Below are 21,569 nucleotides of genomic sequence, written 5' to 3'. Positions count from 1 at the left end.
TATCTCCCCTTAGCCATCTCCTTTCCAAGCTGAAAAGTCCCAGTCTTATTAATCTCTCCTTTTACGGAAGCTGTTCCATACCCCTAATCATTTTTGTTGCCCTTTTCTGAACCTTTTCCAATTCCAATATATCTTTTTTGAGATGAGGCAACCACATCCGCACACAGTATTCAAGATGTGGGCGTACCATGGATTTATATAAAGGCAACGTGATATTTTCTGTCCTATTATCTATCCCTTTCTTTCTAGATGAGCTCTTTGAGTCTATCACTATAAGGCCTGTTTTCTAATACTATAATCATTTCCGTGGCTCTTCTCTGAACCCTTTCCAATTAGCACCTTGAATTATTGGCATCAGAACTGGACATAGTATTCCAGCAGCTGTCACACCAGTGCCAAAAACAGAGGTAAAGTAACCTCTCTGTTCGTACTTGAGATTCCCCTGTTTATGAATCCCAGGATTGCATTAGCTCTTATGGCCACAGCATCACATTGGGAGCTCATATTCAGCTGATTATCCACCACAACTCCCTTTCTCTGAGTCATTACTTTCTAAGATAGAGTACCCCATTCTGTAAATATAGGCTACATTCTTTGTTCCTGGATACATATATTTACATTTAGCCATATTAAAATGCATATTGCTTGCACCCAGTTTACCAAGTAATCCAGATCACTCTGAATCAGTAACCTGCCCTCTTCATTATTTGCCACTTCCCCAATTTTGTGCCATCTGCAAACTTTATCAGTGATGATTATATGTTTTCTTCCAGGTCATTGATAAAAATATTAAATAGCATAGGGACCCCCCTGGAAGGACACCCGCTTGATGATGATTCCCTATTTACAATTACATTTTGAGACTTATCAGTTAGCTAGTTTTTAATCCACTTAATGTGTGTCATGTTCATTTTATATTGTTCTAGTTTTTAATCAAAATGTGCAGTACCAAGTCAAATGCCTTATAGAAGTCTAAGTAAATTATGTCAACATTATTACCTTAATCAACCAAACTTGTAATCTAATCAGAAAAAGATATCGAGTTAGTTTGACAGGATCTATTTTCCATAAACCCATGTTGATTTGCATTAATTACATTGCCGTCCTCTAGTTCTTTATTAATCGAGTCCCGTATCAGCTGCTCCCATTATCTTGCCTGGATTGATGTCAGACTTAGCAGGCTATAATTACCCACCTCATCCTGTTTAGCCTGTTTAAAAATTGGCATATTAGCTTTCTTCCAGCCTTCTGGAACTTCGCCAGTGCTGCAAAACTTATTGAAAAACACCATTAACATTTCAGTGAGCTCCTCAGCCAACTCTATTAACACTCTTGCATCCAAGTTATCTGGACTTACTGATTTAAAAATGTCTAACTTTAGCAGCTTCTGTTGAACATCCCACAGAGATACCAGTGGGATGGAAAGAGTGCTATCACCACCTGATGAGACTATATCTGTTTTTTCTCCAAATATAGAACAGAAATATTTTATGAACACTTCTGCTTTTTCTGCATTATTATTGATAATTCTACTTTTCCATCTAGTAATGGACCAATACCATTGTCAGGATTCTTTTTATTTCTCATATATTTAAAAAACTCCTTCTTATTGTCCTTAACTCTGCTGGCCATAGATTTCTCCTTGCGTCCCTTATCAATTTTCTACAATTCCTAATTTCTGATTTATATTCATTACTATCAACTTCCCCTTTCTTCCATTTGATATATATACACATACATATACATATACTAGATGCCCCAAAAGCCATAGTCCCACATTTGAGGAAGAAGGCTGTGCTGGTTAAAAAAAAATTTGGTCTAGAGGGGAAGTGAAGGCAGCTATTATCTAATCTATCTATCTATCTATCTATCTATCTATCTAGATATATAAATAGCTGCCTTCACTTCCCCTCTAGACCAATTTTTTTTTTTTTTAACCAGCACAGCCTTCTTCCTCAAATGTGGGATTGTGGCTTTTGGGGCACCTAGTTAAGTGTTCTTAAATAATTCCCAATTATCCAGTTATCTTCCTCCTACCTGATTTGGCTCATAATTGTTTTCAGCTTTGTGAATTTAGTCCTATTAAAGCATCAAGTATATATATATTACTGATCTGAACTTTATTCTGCTTGCACATTATAAATGTAACCAAGTCATGATAATTTGTACCTAAGCTACCATTAATTTTTCGGTCCGTGATCAGTTTTTCTTTGACTGTTAGGACAGATCTAATAAAGCATTCCCCTGTGTTGGCTGCAACACTTTTTGAGTTAGGAAATTGTCATCTATAATGTTCAGAAATTACAAGGATGTTTTAGTTCTGGAAGCATATGTCATTCAAATTGAAGTCCACCATGATCACACAGCTTTTTTTCCTAGACATTATAGATAGGTGTGTAAAAAGGCGGTCATCCTGTTGTCTAGTGTGATTTGATGGTTTGTAGCAGACATCAACTAATACCCAATCTTGTGCTTTATCTGTTAGGACATTGATCCAGAAGCATTCAAGATCATTTTCTTCCAAGTTGTCAGTGACTTGGAAACAAGTAATACTATTTTTGACATAGAGTGTCACTCGCCCTCCCTTTTTGCCTACTTAGTTCTTCTTAAATACCATATATACTTGTTCATAAGCCGAATTTTTTTAGTAAAAAAGGGAAGCACCAGAGAAGGGGGTCGGCTTATGAATGGGTATAGAGAGGGAGAGGTGGGACACAGCCCCTCCCCCCAACAGAGGCAGCACAGCCAGCAAAGCCAGAAGGGAAGAGGCGGGGCCAGAGTCTCTCAGCTTCTGGCCATGCTGCTCTCCCCCCAGCCTCTGAAGCAGCTGCAGCTCCGGGGCTGGCAGGCTGCAGCCATGCTGCTTGCCTTCCTCCCCCCCCCTCCCCCCACCCCCGAGCACCAGGCTGTGGCCGTGCCGCCCGGCCCAGCCCGCTGGAACATACAGCAGCCGCACTGCCCGGTCTGGCCTGCCAGAGCAGGCTGCGGCCACACTCCCCAGCCTGCCGGAGCAGCTCCAGCCAGGCCAAAGACATCCTCCCCTGGCCCTCCCCAGATAAGGTGGAAAGGGATGGGATGAGAAGAGTGTGGGGGTCCTGGGCTAGGGGTGGGGTCATGTAGGGCGTGGTCACAGGGGTTACTCCCCTGGCCCCCAGTTTCTCCCCCCCCAAAAAAATTTCCCCACCAATTGCTGTCCCGGCCCGTCAGGGTAAGCAGCTGGTGCGCCGGGACACTTCGTTTACTTAGGTTTACCTCTGTGCCTGCGGACTCAAGGTAAACAAACCATCTCGGCCCATCAGCGGCTTATCCTGATGGCCCGGGAGCCAAAGTTTGCTGACCCCTGAAGTATAGGGTCGGCTTATGAACGGGTTATAAAATTTTTCCATTTTTACTTATCCATCTTCGGGGGGTCGGCTTATAAACGAACCGGCTTATGATCAAGTATATACGGTAGGTTATAACCATTGATTTTAACATTCCAATAGTGCGAACCATCCCACCAGGTTTCAGTAATAACCACTAGATTGAATTATGCTCATAAATAAGCAATTCCAATTTCTCTCGTTTGTAACCCAGGCTCCTAGCATTGATGTTTAGGCAATTCAAGAATTTCTTGAATATCAGATGCTGACGGTAATTGGCCACTCACTGTGCACCCAAGACATGTGGTTACCTTCCAATCATGTGTTATTGCCTGAGCAAATCTGTTTCCTTCCATCCTAATCCCTGCCACCAGGGGCATGTTGAGTCCTAAACACAGCAGAACTGGTGCATTGCTACCGTATTGGGAGTCAGGATGCAGGGAGCCCACACAGGAGGTCTGAGTCCTCTTGCATGCTGCAGAGCACAGCACCATGGGAGCTAAGTTAGAGAGGGGGGTTAAAGTAGGGTGGGACTGGTGGATCTGTGACTGTGATTGCCAGGCTGACCAATATAGTTTCCTTGTACTCCCCCATCTGCCTGCCTGTCCATCTGTTGTCTCTTGTTTTATACTTAGATTGTAAGTTCTTTGGTGCAGTGACTGTTTTTGTGTTCTGTGTTTGTACAGTACCTAGCGTAAGGTGGTACTAGTCCATGACTAGGGCTCCTAGACACTATAGTATTGAACATAATAATAATCCTCCATGGCCTGAGGAAAAGATGCTGTTCAAGCTGTTCATGCTTACACCCTACAAACCTCCTTAGCCCTTAGGCTGTGCACTGACTAAAGAATTTAGCCCTTCATATTTATAGTCCATTTGAACATATGATAGGTGATACTAGCAACATGTGTATTAAATTTTGACATAAGCCTGTACCAGTAAGTGCTACTTCGTTCTGGGATATTGGGATTAATCTGTATCCTCCACATTTGGTTTGTCTCCAATGAAGGTCATGTATTGTAAAAAGGGTTTACCTTGGAGCATAATTTTCTACAGGCGGTAAACATGGCCCTACCCTCGGTTTTCTATGTAAGAATCCCATTAAAAACCAATGGATGCAGTATGTACACATCCAGCCCCTTAAATTATCCTCCTTTTGAGCCTGATCCTGCATCCCTTGCTCACCCAAAACTCCCACTGAGCATTCAGGAACAAGATTTATGTTCAATGAACACTTCCACAATTCCTGGTAAGTATCATTGTCACTTGTTCTATTCTCATGCAAGATGCAGATGGTTTATAAAACACTGATTTTATTAAAGTGAAGAATCCAGGTAAATGACCATTTTCCTCCAGGAAATTGTTCATCCCTTTAATTTTGTGACAACCATTACACAAGCAGCTGGAAAGTATGTGGGCTATATGAACTAATGCACTGTTCTCTTTTCCTAGAAAAACACAGACGGCTTTTTAAATATATGTGCACTTCCCCCTCTGGTCAAGCTGTGTGAGAAGATTAAATAGTATGTATGATATTTCCAGTCCTTAATGTCAGACTTCATAATATTTGGGGCACTTGTTCCTTTTAATAACTAAACAAAAAAAAAACAAAAAACCTTCAGCTTTAAAAGAGCTTTGTTCTCCTCCTGTAGATGACAACATTGTTTTCCATCAGAAACATTCTTTAGAAAGTACAGCAGTCAAGGTACATATCGCTCCTAGAAGAAGATGCTGGAAATGAATTTGAATATTTTTAATATTGAAAACAAAAGCATAATGACAGTGGCGGTAACAAAAGCATAATGACAGTGGTGGTAGGAGGACATGCAGGCCCTGTCCCAAACTGGGGGTATCCTGGCATCTTCCCACACAGATATTCCATGTCCGCAAGCTAGGTTATCATCTAGTACCACTTTTCCTCTCAGATTTCCTGTCTCCAAGAGACTTGTCCATATTGGTCACTCACCCAGTTATTGTGCTTCCTGTCCCACTGGAGAGAAACATGCTCTCCTTTGATCACAGCAAGCAGCATCTATATAATTCTAAAAGGCACAAGATAAGAAGTGGACACATATATTAAAGCTAGAGTCTCAGTAAAGGAACGTAGGACTGGGCATCAACTGGGCTACTCTTTTCAGAGAGCATCTGTTGGAGCAGAGAATTTATGGGTTGGAGGAGGAACACTTGAAGCATATCTAGTAAGGGATAGGAACACATGAAGTATTTTTAGAATGACCCTATTCCCCAGCCCAATTTGTTCAGTAAAATTCCACTTTGAGTGATTCCATTTGAGTGAACCTCAAATATCAATAGTAGGAGTTGGGGTGATCTGTGTAGAAAATTTCTAGAGAGTCTGTAAAATCCGTTAAGTCAAGGCCAGAAGTATTATGAGCAGGGAGAATAGAAGATTTAGCTTTGTGAGTCAGATAGTGGTAGTCGGAGCCAAAATGTACATACACACTGTAAAATATATGCCAGATCAACGATGTTCAATTCCCTTCCCCCACCAATATGTGGCAGAATAAGTTTTCCTCTTTGAACTTGTTCTGGATCTGTACCATTTCCTTTCAACTGACACTAGTCACAGAGACTGAACTAGCCTAAAGCAGGCAATACTTTCAAAGTACTGAGTGCACAGAGAACCAGGGTGACAAGTACAAATAAAAATGTGCATAACCTATCTCCATTGGTTCTCAGTGCCTGATGCTAATGTAATTTGAAATCACCTAGCCTAGGAGCAGCAGCTTAGTTTTTTGACCCTGATTCAGCAGCTCTCATGCATCCAAGAGGTTGGAAACTCTTCGAAGGTCATATGCTTAGCCTCCCAAGGAGAGGATTCTTAGCATGTCATTCCAAGAACACCACCTGCTAAGCAATACATAAGAATGCTTGTTTCATCACTGAAGACAGATGCTGATCTGCTTTCTCTAGCCAAGGACAGATGTCATAATGTGTAGAACTACAGGATCCATGGGGTCCAGTATGCTGTCACTTTACATAATTCAGAAAATATTCGGCTAATTTTACTACAGATTTGATTTGCTATTTTATTTTAGGAATGTAGTGCTAGATTCTGCTGTTATGCAGGTGTAACTCCATTTAACTGAGAACAAAGTGACTGAAATCGATACCCTGAAATGCGGAATCAATACCCTGAAATGCAGATACTTGTGCTTGAACATGGAGTGAGAAATTAATAATATATTAACAAGCAGCTTGTATATTTTCATCTCTTTACTGTATTTTTGTTTCTGAAACAAAGTATTGTGGTGTTTTTTACAGTGTCATAAAAAATAAGTTACCTTATGAAGACTTTGATGGAGATAAATTTAGTGCTTTCCCAGTAAGTAAAGCTTCTCTTTTGGTGGGATAATCCCCTATTGACAAGAATCTCTCTGAAGTTCCTTCTGGCATCTACAAAACCTTTTTCTTTCATGGGAGAGCATAGGAATCGAGTGAGAGCAGTTTTTATTATAGAAGATAATTTTCTTTTGGGGGAAAGGGGAAGAAATCATTCATTTATGCCATTTTTGGAGATAGCTGCATTGTCTGCAGAAGCAAACTGCTCTGCCACTGAGTAGTATGTTTATTGAATTAATAGATGGTGAAGCAAAGCCATTAAAAATATTAAAATTGGCAGCATATCTTATTTCTGCATCAAAATTAGCACAATGTCATTTATTAAAGCTTAGTGTTGGGAATTTGGAATAAAACCCATTTACCAGGCTTTATTCCTGCACCTTGAGTTACACTCTCATTTTAGATATTTGAAATTAAAAAAAAAAAAAAAAAAGAATAAGAAGAACATCCTATTTGTGCTTCTCTTGGCTTTTAGACTTTGAGGGGATATCACTGGAGAGGCAGAGACTGCAATGAAGGAAAAGCAATAGTGTACCCTGGTAGACGGTAATTTTGTTAATTATTTTTAGATACTCATGTTAAAAAGAAATATTTTATCATTTTTGGTCAAATCTTGAAAGAATATGCATGATTATTATTATCTATTAATTTGTATTCTGATAGAGCCTAGATTACCCAATCAAGCTGAGACCCAATGGTGGTAGGTGCTGTACAGACACACAGAGCTTATGGTCTAAATAGAAAAGACAGACAGAGGCTGAGAGGGGAGGGCAAAGAGAAGCACGGAGAGGTGAACTGATCTTAATCAGTGTCACATGGCAAGTCAGTGTCAGAGCCAGGAATAGATCCCAGTTTCTTGAGTCCTAATCCAGTAGACTACACTGTTTCTCATCACTTCCTCCTAGACTTCACTGGTGATTGCAGGTGCTCTGCACTTGTGCAGATTAGGCCCTTTTGACCCTTTATGATCTTCAAAGCTAGCTCCTATTTACTGATTATTCACTAGAAACTGGATATACTTATATGCTGGTACAGTAACTATTACAGAAGAGCAATTGAAACTACACAGAGTAGCGCATATTAATACCTTGATGCAAGGAGGAAACACATACACACACTGTGCAATGTTCTGCCCTCAGATGCACATGCAAGGTTCCCACTGAAATCAGTGGGAGCTGTGCAGAAGCAGAAATGGGCCTACTGAAAGAAGAAACGGTCCAAGTATAAATATCATGTGTATTTGGGGGTCATATTCAGCCCTCGGTCAACATGTGCGGTTCCTACTGAAGTGGGTGGAAATTCTACGTATAGATGACTGGTTAGATACAGTGCCAGATTCCAGTCTCACTAACATTGCCATAAATTCAATGTAAGTGATATTTCCCCCTATATTAGGTAAATAACTCCCAGTAGCATCAGTGGGACTTACATGCACATGCTGAGTGGAGAACTGTGTGTCTGTGACTAAGACCCGCTATGCCCCTTACTTTACCCCATGCTACAAAATCATTTAAGAAAAAGGTTTCTGCTCATATGATTGCTCCACCAAGCATCAACAGGGCATAGTTCAGAACTATTTTTAAAACTTGGTAGTAGCCAAGTCCTGAATAGTTTAAAAATACAGGCGTAGCAGAATTATGTTCCACTCACACTGGGCAGCACAACCATGTTAGCAGAAACAATCTTCTAAACCCACAGTGAACACAGGAGAAATTTTAAATAGGGGCACAATGTAAAGTGAGCATGAGCCAGTTGTACTACATGATGGGCCTGATCCAAAGCTTGCTGAAGTCAATGGGAGTCTTGGGGCTTTGAATCAGGCCCTCAGTGATATTTGATGAGATTTGAAATAGTGGTGAACTAGGGGTAAAAAGGGTAGGTCCAGTTAACTTCAATGGTAGTGGAGACTGCAAACACTTGTGCTATGTCTACACTAGAGCTGGAGGGGTAATTTTCAGCTCAGGTAGACTTGTCATATCTCTGATCAAGATAGCCACACTAAAAATAGCAGTGTAGCTGCATGTCCAGAATGGGCTAGCTACTCCAAATATGTATCTACAGTTTCAGATGGGATTGTACTTGGGGCAGCTAGAAGCACTGAAATAAATTGCTGAGGGAGGTTGTGAAATCTCCATCATTGGAGATTTTTAAGAGCAGGTTGGACAAACACCTGTTAGGAATGGTCTAGATAATACTTAGTCCTGCCATGAGTGCAGGGGAATGGACTAGATGACCACTCGAGGTCCCTTCCAGTCCTATGAGTCTATGATCTTGATGCCCATGCAGCTGCAGCTACCATGCTACTGTGGGTATGTCTACCCAAGCTGGAAATGACCCCTCCAGCTCCATGGTAGACGTACCCTGGGTTAGAATTACTCAGCACCTTGCAGAATTGGGCTCTAAATCGCCGATGTGTTTTGGGGGGAATTTCACTTCTCTTAAATTCTGAAAAGAAAAACTTATATACAAGTTGAAATTGCTAATTATTTCCTTTAAAATGCTGACTGTTTGATGACCTCCAAGAAGCACAAGGTCTGACATTATGCTCTTATAGAAAATGGACCAAGGAGGCTGGTTTCCTTGAAAAGCACAAAGCATTTTATCATTAACCCTATTTTATTATTTTTTTAATGCCATATCTCTTTTTGTAATTCTATATTAGCCCAGATAACTGGGATGTGGAAAGGGATTCTAACTGTAATGGTATATGGGTAAGTAAATGTTAAATCTTGAAATTTCTTCCTGATTTCCCCCTCCCTTCTCTTCTTCTTCCCTTCCACCCATCCACCCCCCCTATTTTAGAATTAGTCTGTAAGTATTTAGACTAATTTCATTTGCATACCAGATTGTGATATCGCAAGTAATACCACTGAAGTCACTCGGTCTACTTGCGGAATATCCTTGTGAATAAAGGACACTACTGTGGGTGGGTGGGTGGGTGAAGAGACGCATCCAGAACATTCTGAAACATGACCCTAAGGCAGGAAACCTCACCATACTTCAGGTTTGTAACAATAAAACCCAAATATGCAAGAGTTTCCCGGTCTGGTGTTTTGTTTTGAGGTGTTGTGTGGGTGGTTGTTTTGCCAAAGTTTCAGGCAAACTTATGAAGGTCCGTAAGTGCAACATCCAAAAAAGAATTCACTGAAGCAATAATAGTCCTTCCACAGGCATAGCTGGAGACCATTGGGAAATTAAATTATCTACTGGCGAATATGGAAAAAATATCAGTTTTATGAGTGCAGCATTTGCAAGAGACATCAAATCCAACGTAAATCAAAACAGCATGATGTTTGAGATCTCTCAAACATTATGCTATTTAGATTTACATTGGATTTATCACAAAAGTCCAGTGACATAGCAAGAACTTTAAACTTCCTTGTGATCTCTATTTTAAAAAAAAGGGAACTCCCAGACAAAAAACTTAGTTATAAAAGAATTAACGTCATGAATAAACATCCACTGAATTAAATCAATATTATTATGATGTGACAGTTCTGAAAAGCCAATAATCCAAATGGTAGTCTTACTATTTGATTTGTGCTGTCACTTTGCAGGTATCAAATAGACTTCTCTTTCCTTTTCTCCTCTGACAGGGTGTAGATCCAAAAGATGGAATTCCATATGAGAAAAAATTCTGTAAAGGTAAATCATTAAATTTAATACATGGCTAATACAATATTTATGTTACATATGTTTTTATACAAACAGTCATTATCATTGTAAATCCAGAGAAAAGATGACAGATTTCACAGCTTCTTTATAATGACAAAAATGGCAAATTCACTCTTTGCTTTGATGTGAGGGGAAAACTCAAAGGGCATGTGCTGTTATAATATCAATATCAGTTTAGAAAAATGATTTTAAAAACTGACTTTAGAGCTGAGAGATACCCAGCTGAGAGCATTGGAATTTGATTTTTTTATTCATAGACCAGGTACAGACTCCTCTTCATCCTGCCAATGTGCCTCAAGCTGAACTTGTAGGGTTTTCCTCTAGGAGTGAGAGGACAGTTTAGTTTCTATGCACATCCAGTCCATCACTCTGCTGGAAATGCCAATAATGGTGCCAGTTGTAGTGATGATATTTTTCCTGGCATCACTATCTATCCACTATGAAATGGACTGACACTAACAACTCAGGCCATAGATAGCTATAGGTAAAGGAGGAGGGATAGCTCAGTGGTTTGAGCATTGGCCTGCTACACCCAGGGTTGTGAGTTCAATGCTTGAGGGGGCCACTTAGGGATCTGGAGCAAAATCAGTACTTGGTCCTGCTAGTAAAGGTAGGGGACTGGACTCAATGACCTTTCAGAGTCCCTTCCAGTTCTATGAGATAGGTATATCTCCATTTATTTATTTAGATACACTAGTATTATAATATACTAATATTAAGAAACCATAATAACAACTTTCAAACCTACATTGACTCGCATTAAATTAGTGACTGAAAGGTGAAAAGCTCCTCTGCAAAACTCTTTGTCATTTTAGACAGAAAGTACCACTCAAGTGCTAAGTAACATTAATTATTAAAAAGCTAGATTGTTCCAATGAAATTACCTTGAGAGCCCCTGACTCACAAATCTACTCTTAATATGAGTCATTACCAATTCCCTGAGTATTCTGATTTCCCTAAATGTTTGATTTTAAGTATTTTTAATAAATATTCCATAGGTAGAAAAAATGAATGTTAGCTTCACAGCAGAGCCTGTGTTAAAATAACAATTTGAATAAAATCTTATGGGAATCTTTCTCATTAAGCAAGAAGTTCTTTCTCTTATTCATACAGCATGCCTACTTGTTTTTCTTAGATTGTTGGCACATCTTTTTAGGCAGGCTTTTGGTGCAGATGGAGTGAAAATCTCCCATTCTAGGAACTGAAATGAACACATTTCAAACACAAATAGTGGCCAATGCCCTATTTCCATTTTACACACTGAATCTACCAGTGCTGTGTCTTTTTATCTTAATCTTGTTGTTTTTTATACAGAGATTCACTTTACGGTGTGACAAAGGCCAAGGGAATTTTAAAACTATTAATGAAATGTACTTATTAGATGCAGAGTCCAAGGGGATCATTCTGTTGGGAGATTCAGCGGGAGCTCACTTTCACATCCCTCCTGAATGGATGACAGCAGCACAGATGTCTCTGGTAAGGAATTCTGTTCTGATCCTTGAAGCGGTGCCAGCCTCGGATTGATATTTGCCTTCTCTCTTATTATAGAGGGTGCCAAAAGAGAACAGGTGCAAAATGCCCTTTGTTTTGGAAATCCATCACATTTTTGGAGGAAATCTCCATTGGAATGAATTCTGGAGAGTCTTAGGAAGGGGAAACATCCCAATCTATGTCAAAACACTGCCAAGGGGTTCTTTAAAAAAAAAAAAAAAAAAAAAGCACTAAATTTATAAGATAAAGATAAAGGTGAAAATTCTTTGCTGCCATGACTCCTTTGACATGAGTGGAATTAGGTCAGCAAAGAATTCGGCCCCAAAGCTCCACTATTGCACAGGAGATAGAACCCAGGACATTTGGCTTTATAAACGCACTCCTTGAACAAAAGGAGAATGTTGTTTTGCTATCAGTGGGCCCAGTTCTGGAATCCTTTCCTACAGTAAATACTATTTACATAAACAGACTCAATGAAGTCAGTAGGATTTATTGTATTCATTACACTAGGCTTAAAGGAAAGAGATTGTACAGGGTACTCTATCAATACCATAATGATGGCTCTTCATTTGGATCATATCTCAGTATGATCTCCATGTTTTTCAAATGGAAAAAAAGCCCGAATGTTAATTATGCTAAGGATGCAGATAGTGCAATGCCATTCACTGAGGTGGAATAAAAAGGCAAGAGGAGTAAGTCACTTAAAAAAATTTCCACTTGTTGGTGAAGGGGAATCTTCCAAGATGCCCCATTCCTCTTCTTTATTCTTCCCTGAACAGGCTCCCTTGTGTTGCACAGATTTGACCCTCTACTTGAGAAGAGCTCTATATTAATCCCTCTGGAGTATATCGGCACTGCACTTGGGTCAGCAGCAGAGGGATTGCTCACAAGTGACACAAGTTAGCCAAAGAGACTGAATTTTTCTGTAACATGCTAAAACTCACACTGGCCCCAGAGGAAGAGGAACATGGAAAATGTGCCATTTTAAAAGAAAATATTCTGTCCCAATAATTACAGCATTACTGGAGGCTTGCAAATTTCAATCAGAATTGTATGCGTTTTCCATCTTTCATTTGCAAAGCCAAACTGATTTAAATATTCTAGATTAGCAGTTGTTTTTCTTCGTTAGTAGTTTGAGAGATGATTATAGGAATGACATTGATGACAGAGCTGATGAAGGAACATAATGAATTAGTGGTAATGATAATTAAGATTAACTTGTCTAATAAATATGGTAATAATGGTGGTGATGATGATGATGATGATGACAATAACAATACAATAGTAAAGTGATGCATTCAAGCTACAGTTTTATACTGTCAGCATTTCTATTACAAATCAATGATGTTCAGATTTTAGAACTTTTCTATAAACAGTTTCTCTAGGCTGAAACTTGGCCCATAACCTTTCATACTCAGAGCATATTTTCTGTACGAAATGCAACAAAAATTGGTTTACAGCATCCAGGGATTTCCCTACACCCCCCTTAATTTCCCCAACACCCCCCCCTCCCAGTTTTGTGAACTAGTTACATGCACTGTTGCCAATTTCGTGATTGTTTGGGAAATTGAATTGAAATTGAAACAATACACACTTTAAAAGCATATAAAGTGTATAATAAAATACATGTATCTGAAAAAGTATAATAGATTTGAAAAGTATGAACATAGACTAGCTTCCTTATACAGCTTTTATTTTTATGACAATGTCAGTGCATTCATTTCGGTGATGTTGGCCAACCTAATAATTTCAAATTATGATTTGAAAGCAAAGTCTAAATGAGCTCTCCTGACAGCTAGTGATGAGCTGGGAGCTCGTGGGGGGGGGGAAAGGCTTCAGGACCAGATTGTATTTACATTCACACCTAATCTACCTTGGTATCCAGCAAACAGAGCTGTGTTGCCCAAGTGATAGATTTTGGCTGGGGTTGGGTTACAAATCACTTGAATGCAGGGGGGTAATGAAATGATGTTATTGTCTGAGTAAAAGGCAGTAGAACTGTACTTAGCCTGTGCTGATTGAGGGCATCAAGAGAGAGGGTGGGGACTGGTGTTTTGCTTGATGGTCTGCCTGAGTCACAAGTACTATTTGACCTGCCCCTCTCCACTGTTTAAAAACAGAGCTGATTAGGCTCCATAGATAGTCTTTTGTTTTGTTAAGTGACCACTACAGCTGAAATCATTGATAATCAGGTCTAAGTGCTTAGACCTGCTGTGGGACAGTGTTTCTGTGGAAGAGACGGCTCAGTCTACACTAGCAGCAAGGTTCCCCCACTGAGAGCTCAGCTGAAATCACTGAGAGCCGGATGGAACCTCAAGAGACCAACTCGCAGAGGTCACAGTGGCAGGTGGCAGCAGAAGGTGACGGCGCAGGGCCATTGGCAACGGAACGATGGAGTGAAAGGTGGCACAACAAACAACAGTGGCCAGAGTGAACAGTGAGCAGCTGGAGGAACAAGCAAGGTATCTTCTTGCCCCCCACCTGGGAGGTGAACTCATGTGAAAGCGCCTTTGAACTCTGACAGGTTTCAGAGTAGCAGCCGTGTTAGTCTGTATCCGCAAAAAGAACAGGAGTACTTGTGGCACCTTAGAGACTAACAAATTTATTAGAGCATAAGCTTTTGTGGGCTACAACCCACCCGAAGAAGTGGGTTGTAGCCCACGAAAGCTTATGCTCTAATAAATTTGTTAGTCTCTAAGGTGCCACAAGTACTCCTGTTCTTTTTTTGAACTCTGAGTCTCCACTGACCAAGGACAACACCAGTGAGTGTTAATGAGGCCGTTAAGAATGCTGGAGACACAATACAGTTCATGCGAACAAACATGGCTGTGGCATCATACTTTCTATTTAAGCAAGAGATTCCACACACTACAAACTGGAGGCCAATGTTAAGTGCATTGTCACTTGTTCATCCTGAAGTTGAACACTGGTTCCGAACAAGACCAGCAAATGCTCACTATCTTTCTGCAAGAAACTCAACTGACTGGCTAGAAGCATGTGGTGCAATAGTGAAAGGTTCAACAGTTGAAAAAGTGAAGAACTCTCTCACCACATTCAAAAAATTTGCATACATGGCTGATGAATGCACCGTGCAAATGGGCATCAATTATTAAGTCATTGTGTATGTTTACTTGATGTCAGTGTAGGCCAGTAGATGCATTTCTACATGTTCAAGTTATAAAAGACACATCGGCTGCATCTGTGACAACCCACATCTTAGAAAAGTTAAATGCTTATCAATTGGACCCCAAACAGATGGCTGCTTGTGCATTTAATGGAGCTACAAACTTCTCTGGAAGACATGGTGGAGTACAAGCTTTGCTCAGAGAAAAGTGTAACCCTAATCTCTCCTATACACACTGCAGAGGCCATCTACTCCAACTAGCACTAGTACAAGCTGCAGACTTTTCAAAAGACATTTAAAAAGCTATAAATGTAATGTCTTCATTATATTATTTTTTCAGCAAGAGCCCCAAAAGACTGAATATGTTGGAAAATATAGAAGATATACTGGGACTGAAGTTCAAATTAGTCCAACCTGGGAAAACCCTCTGGCTTTTCATGAGCAATCCTTGGCTGTTGTTTTAAAATTACTCCAGCCATTATTACCGACTTTGGAAAGTATCTACCAGATGGGATGGATCTAAGTAGTGAGGCTGGTGGATTACTTTTGCTACTACATTCAGAGAAGACTATTGCTATTCTCTCTCTTGTAAGTCTACTGTTGAAACCACTTGGGTCATTAAACAATGCCATCCAGGCATCTGTTACAACAGTAGTAGATCTTTGTCCAGCAATAGAAGCTACATTTGGATCAATCAGAGAGCTATCCATTGAAAAAGTACTGGAACAAGGAAAGACTTTAGTCCAGAAGTTGACTGATGAAGGCATTTATATTGAATCCTTAAGTGAAGAGGACAAGAAGTGTTTGTTAAGACAACTGAAAAAGTACACAGACTTGATTCTTAAAAATCTACAACAGCATCTTCTAGATTCTACTCAACCTCTATGTAGCTTTTACAGATCCTCGTCCTATAAAACATCGACAGTTGAGTGGAGTGAGGCACTACCAGCAATGGGGCTGCCATGTGCTCAGGACAAAACAGAGAATTTGAACACAGAGTGGAATAGCATATGACGAATGAATGAAGATTTGACTTCAACTTCTTTTTTATCATCACTAGTGGCTTGACCCGATCTTTATGCTGTTTCCTGGGATGAAAGAAGTAGGAATTCATCTCTTGCTACTCCCAGTCACAGCAACTACAGTTGAGTGTTCTTTTTCATCATTGAATAGAATTTTGTGTTCTGAAAGAAGTTGCCTTCTGCCTGATTATGTGAATGAACTAATGAGCATATCAATTGAAGGAATGGAAATACTAGGCACACAAGAAGCCACCAAAGATGAACGCATTGCATTCAAGAAGTGTATTAACAGAGTTGTGCAAAATTATAACAAGAAACCAAGACGGATGTAGATGTAGTGCTTTATAGAAGGCTTGAGAAGCCAACTTTAATTTGTGTGATGGTTTTAAAACATGAGTTAAATCTAATAAAATGATCATAAAACATTTTTCAGTTTTTACTATGGTGCCATACAGCCTACTTTCACCCTCATGGTCTCACCCCTCATCGGCCCTGACCCCCCCACCCTGTAAATTCGATCATCCCCCCACCCCCATTTCAATTCCTGGGGAAAACACTGACAGCATCTGCTTTAAGATGTGTCAGGCTTACCCAGTTTCTTATTAGTACAGGTTTAACCCTAGCATAGTTAAGATTAATCCAATAACTTCTTCTGATTTAAAAAACCATTTGCTGGAGGATTGGATGCAGGGGTGGATTAAAGCTAGCTGAGCCTCAGAGGCACTAACATTGTGGGGCTTCCTCAAAATTTCAGTCTCTCCTAGAGAGACATTCCAGCCACCTCATTCCTGAAATAGACATTTCCTCTCTCTCTGTCTCTTCCCAGCCCAGATGAAGCAATCCCTATCAGGCTCTTCCTCTTAGTCTCCCCAAGCCCTGAAAGACTCATTAACTTTCTTCCTACTCAAGTAGTGCAGTCCCATCCAATCCAGCCCATCAAGGACCGACTGGTCCTTGCTTTGTGCCCAGGCAAAGCAGGCCTGCTCTCACCAGAATCAAAGGGATTCCCTTGTAACTTCCATTTCATCCTTGTCAGCCTCCCCCTCTCACTGGTGCCAGTGGCGTACCCTTCCCCTGCGTTGCTCAGTCAGTTGCCAGCCAGTCTACACTCTTCCAGGCAGCCTGGCACCCTAGCTCAGCAACATGCCTCAGTTGCCCAGGTGCAACCATGTTTCCCACAATTCCCTGTCTCTCAGCTCATTCGCTAATAATGACTTGAGAGACTGAATGGAGTCCTGCTGCATCCATGGTGGCGTCGTATGTACCTGCTAATATGGTTGCGGGTCCTACCTCTTCTTAGTTAGGAGGCACTCTGCCTGCTGCTTTCCCTTCCTCCCGTTCCCTTGGGTGACAAAGTGGCCTCTGTGAGTGAGTTATATTAGGGAGCTGAATGCCTCTTGTCCTCATACCCCCAACTGGTGCTAATGTTAGTTTCCTAGGAGCAGGCAGCAGCTGGCAGCAACCCGCTGTGACGCACACCTTCTACTGTTGCTGTCGTGCTCTAGTCTGACTCAGTACTGCTTTCTGATTTTGGCTGGGCATTGGACTTCTCTGAGTACTGGGCTTACTCAATGATCCACACTTAAATCCTGCCCTGACTGGATGGGTCAGGGGGTTGATAACAGGATATAGAAGCTTTCACTTCTAAATCAGTGGTTTGAATATAGACCAGTTGGGCTGGGATTGAATGTTGTTACTGTCTGATAGCTGTTGAGTGGCCAGTATGTGAAATGGACTGATCTTCTCAATGTAGCACCGGGTAGACAAAAACCCTCCGCAGAACCAGTTGGCAGGCTCATTAGAGACCTCAAGGACAGAGTGCACATGGAGACTATACTATCCTTTTTTTCCTAGAAGTGGTCTCTCTAGGTCAGGGTTAAGGCACATCAACAGGAGAGTGGTGACAAATAGAAGACTTTGTGTTTGTCCAGCTGACACCTTTCATGAGCACTATATTCACTTGCCATCCTAACTTTTTAAAAGGAGAACTTATGTGATCATTGAATGGTGGAATTTGAAAGAAATGCTTGTGTAAAAATATAAAACCTCAGAACCGACACCATGCGTTATACGTAGGGATAGAACCTAAGACCTTCAACAGACAAAACATGGGAGCAGCCTCATTAGCTGGCAGTGTGACGTCTTCATATTCTATCCCTTGTTCTTAGGCTTGTGTGTCCTTTTGTTTGTACCAGTATCCAAGCTCTCCAATCAAACTTTTAAAAGTTTGGACATGCTGATTTGTACACATAGAACTTGATTCTCTGTTGCCCTGCACCTCATGTAGTGCAAAATGAGTGTAAAATTCTACCATTCTGCTTTGGTATGATTTTATACTCACTTTGCCCTCATGTTGCACAGGTATAATGGCTCCCTGAGGCTCAGGATAACAGAAACAAATTATTTTTTACTGTGCCCTATGCAAACTCTCCTACCAACCTGGGAAAATAGAACAGTTAAATGTTAATGAAGAGTTATACGGAGCATGGCATGCTAAATGTAGTTAAACATCTTTGATCAAACAGTTGCAATAATTACATTTGATTTGATTTGTAGTTTATCATGAGACTGAACATTGTAGTCTAGTGGTCTGAGCACACAATTGGGAGCAGTGATTCCCTGAGGGCTAATCCTGTCTCTGACACTGACTCTCTTATTCTCATCTAATCTCTGGGTCTCAGTGTTTCCATCTGTAAAATGGGGGTAACAACAATTTTCCTACCTTGCAAGGGGGTTGTGAATATTAATTGTTTCTCAAGCACTTTGAAGATATATAGTGCTAAATATTATTGTTAAATATACTTCATGTACATGTTTAAATGAAATTCTAGTTGAATATGAATCTGTACAGGAAAATTGTTAATTTTTCTTTCATTTAAAGAAACTAGTTTTTAGTTAGGGAGAGAGTGTAGATTAAAGCCAATGAGCAACATGTCCCTTATCATTTGATCACTTTATTTGTGAAAAGATTTAAAAATTTTATTAAAGTTAATGTTTAAAATTAAATATACACACTACATGTGAGTTGTTTCTGACAGCATAAATGAGTGGCTAAAATTGCGGTGAATTTTGGTGCATGTGAAAAGGAACAGCTAATAGCATTATCTTGAGCCAATGCCAGTGAGTTCAAGTAGTGCACATCTTTACCTACAGGGCTTTGTCGGCCTGCCTAAAATTTAACCTAAAAGTTCTCTGCTCTTCCAATTCTAAGCCTTTCTTGAGCAGGAATTGCTAATCACATGTGGTTTTGGGTTGTGAACACAGAGAGAGTAGGCTAGTCACATCCTAATGCCACCAAAATCATCCTTAATTGAGACCACAGCAAGAACATGAATTTAGGCCTCCAGTGGGAAAAAGATTAGTACATTAACCTACTGCACCACTTAGCTCCCCATGTCACATAGCTACTGTTAATTTATTACAATACACTTTGCTTTGGTTCCTCCAACCCTCCTGTGAATAAATACTTGGAAAAGGGAGTTACTGACCAGTTTTTCCCAACATTCATTGCCTCCCAAAATGACTCGAAGATGGAAGTTCACAAAGGAAATGTTTTTCCTGGAGTATTTAAATCTTGGGGGGAGTGGGAAATGAATATGCTGCCTTTTCAGATTTATTAAAGGGAGAAGTTTACAGTCTACAGCAATTCCATGCACCCTTCAGTTCAACAACACCACACCACCGGAGACTATTAACTGCTGTTTTAAAGCTAATTAGATTAGGCAAGAAATTTTCCAGGAGAGACTTTGAGAGTTTAGTAAAGAGACTCTGAGGAATGTCTGTTGTGCCTTGTTATGCTGGCTGTTCCTGCTCTGCCATGCGGTGGAAGTCAGGTTGAACCAGGGGAGAATTATAGAATAAATGATCAGATCTCCTTACTTAAGAAGTCTCAGGTTATCATGTTGGATAATTTAACAATCATCAGCATAAATGAGACCCAGACTTTCAAACGTAGGTGACTAAATTTAGGTAGATAAATCTATCTTTAGGCACTTACAGAAGAGATCTGACTTTTTTTTTTAGAGGTTTTGAGCATCCACAGCCTCACTGAGTTCAATGCAAATGGCAGGTTACTCTGCACTTCTGAAAAATCAGCCCATAGATGTCTAAATATGGATTTTAGATACCTACAATTAGGCATCCCATTTTCAAAATTTTGACCCAGTAAAATGAAAGTCAGGACAGACACTTAAACTCTCTGGCCCATATCACGCCTTTCCACAGGAAAATTCCTGGGAGAACTGAGTGCAGGTGGCAAAAAATCTGCAGGGATTCCACTGTATCATGTGGTAGGAAGGGACAGTGGTTTGAAAACTACAAGCAGATGGGAGTATGACCTCTTCTTCTCCAGTCCTCAGATGACCAAATGTCCACAGATGTGACGTTGTCTAAAATATAATCATGCAAATCATTATTGCTACCACTGCTATATAATTGCAGCAAATCTTATACAAAATATAATTCATGGCCAGAAAGCAGCTTGCAGGCTGGATGACCTAGAGCCAATCTTTAAAGTCATGTTACAAAGCTATGCAAATGGTAATTAGGGCCATTCATGGTCGATAGGCTAGAACTTTGAAAGGCAAACCTATATTGTTAGAAGTTAGAAGTGATACTAATTGTGTGTGTCTTAAATGCTAGCCATGTAAACAGACAGTTCCTGTCTGTCACTATAGCTACTAATTCAGAGATCAAAAGGGAATATTAACATTTAGATGAATCTTGGGTGAAATAATGTCATTGTCTATATGTCTCTTTAAAGTTTGTGATAAACTGCCAAATGGATAAATTGCCCTATGTTAATTTGTGTAACTAATTACTGGTGGTGTTCAGGAAACAGAAGGTTACATCAAAAGCCTATTGTTTACCCGGGACTGTATGGTCAGGTAAAGGCTAGAAAACTGTATAAAAGATCATTGGGTCCTGATCCTGATAGCTCAGATCTGCTTAAGCTTCATCAGGGAAAGCTTAAGCCACAAGACGAGATCCCAGTTAAGCTGGTACAACCTGGATATGATATTGGACATTGGACTATAACCTAGGAACTAAATTCTAAAGGAACTCTTTGCAACTACAAAGCTCACCATCTCTGCTATGAATCTGAACCTCAAGAATTGAACTCATGTCTGTATGTATATTAATATTTTAACCATACTGTCTCCCTTTTCTTTTTTAATAAATTTTAGTTTAGATAATACGAATTGGCTGTAGATGTATTTGGGTAAGATCTCGAATAGTCATTAACCTGGGAGGTAATTTGTCCGATCCTTTGGGATTGGTAGAACCTTTTCTTTTATATGATGAAATAAGATTTTCAGAAATCTTCATCATATTTGACTTGGGTACCTGGATGAAGGCCTGAGGCTGGGTTTCTTCAAGGAAACTGTGTTGCTGGCTTCTGGGCAACCAGTGAAGTAATAAAAAAGCTGTTTTATGCTGGCTTGGTAAATCTAAGTCTTGGAATATCCACCAGCTTTTGGGGGGATTGTCTGTCTCAATATTTGCAGTTCACCTTAATTGAGTAACCTCAGCTGG

At 40.2% G+C, this 21,569-nt stretch overlaps 1 protein-coding gene across 1 annotated transcript in view; it reads left to right on the top strand.

Annotated features, from left to right (window-relative positions):
• LOC112119108 (acyloxyacyl hydrolase-like) overlaps positions 1–21,569 on the top strand; it is a 111,812-nt gene that overhangs the window by 35,343 nt on the left and 54,900 nt on the right. The window contains exons 6-11 of the mRNA XM_026663545.1: positions 4,815–4,885; positions 6,645–6,705; positions 7,198–7,268; positions 9,385–9,433; positions 10,319–10,367; positions 11,779–11,873. Of these exons, the coding sequence (XP_026519330.1) occupies positions 4,815–4,885; positions 6,645–6,705; positions 7,198–7,268; positions 9,385–9,433; positions 10,319–10,367; positions 11,779–11,873 (396 nt within the window). The remainder of the gene's footprint in view (positions 1–4,814; positions 4,886–6,644; positions 6,706–7,197; positions 7,269–9,384; positions 9,434–10,318; positions 10,368–11,778; positions 11,874–21,569) is intronic.

Source organism: Terrapene carolina, unplaced genomic scaffold (genome assembly GCF_002925995.2).
Source record: "Terrapene carolina triunguis isolate 2854851 unplaced genomic scaffold, T_m_triunguis-2.0 Scaffold33723, whole genome shotgun sequence".
NCBI lineage: Eukaryota > Metazoa > Chordata > Testudines > Emydidae > Terrapene > Terrapene triunguis.
Note: the sequence above shows the minus strand (reverse complement) of the source record. Positions and strands in the feature narration are given on the sequence as shown.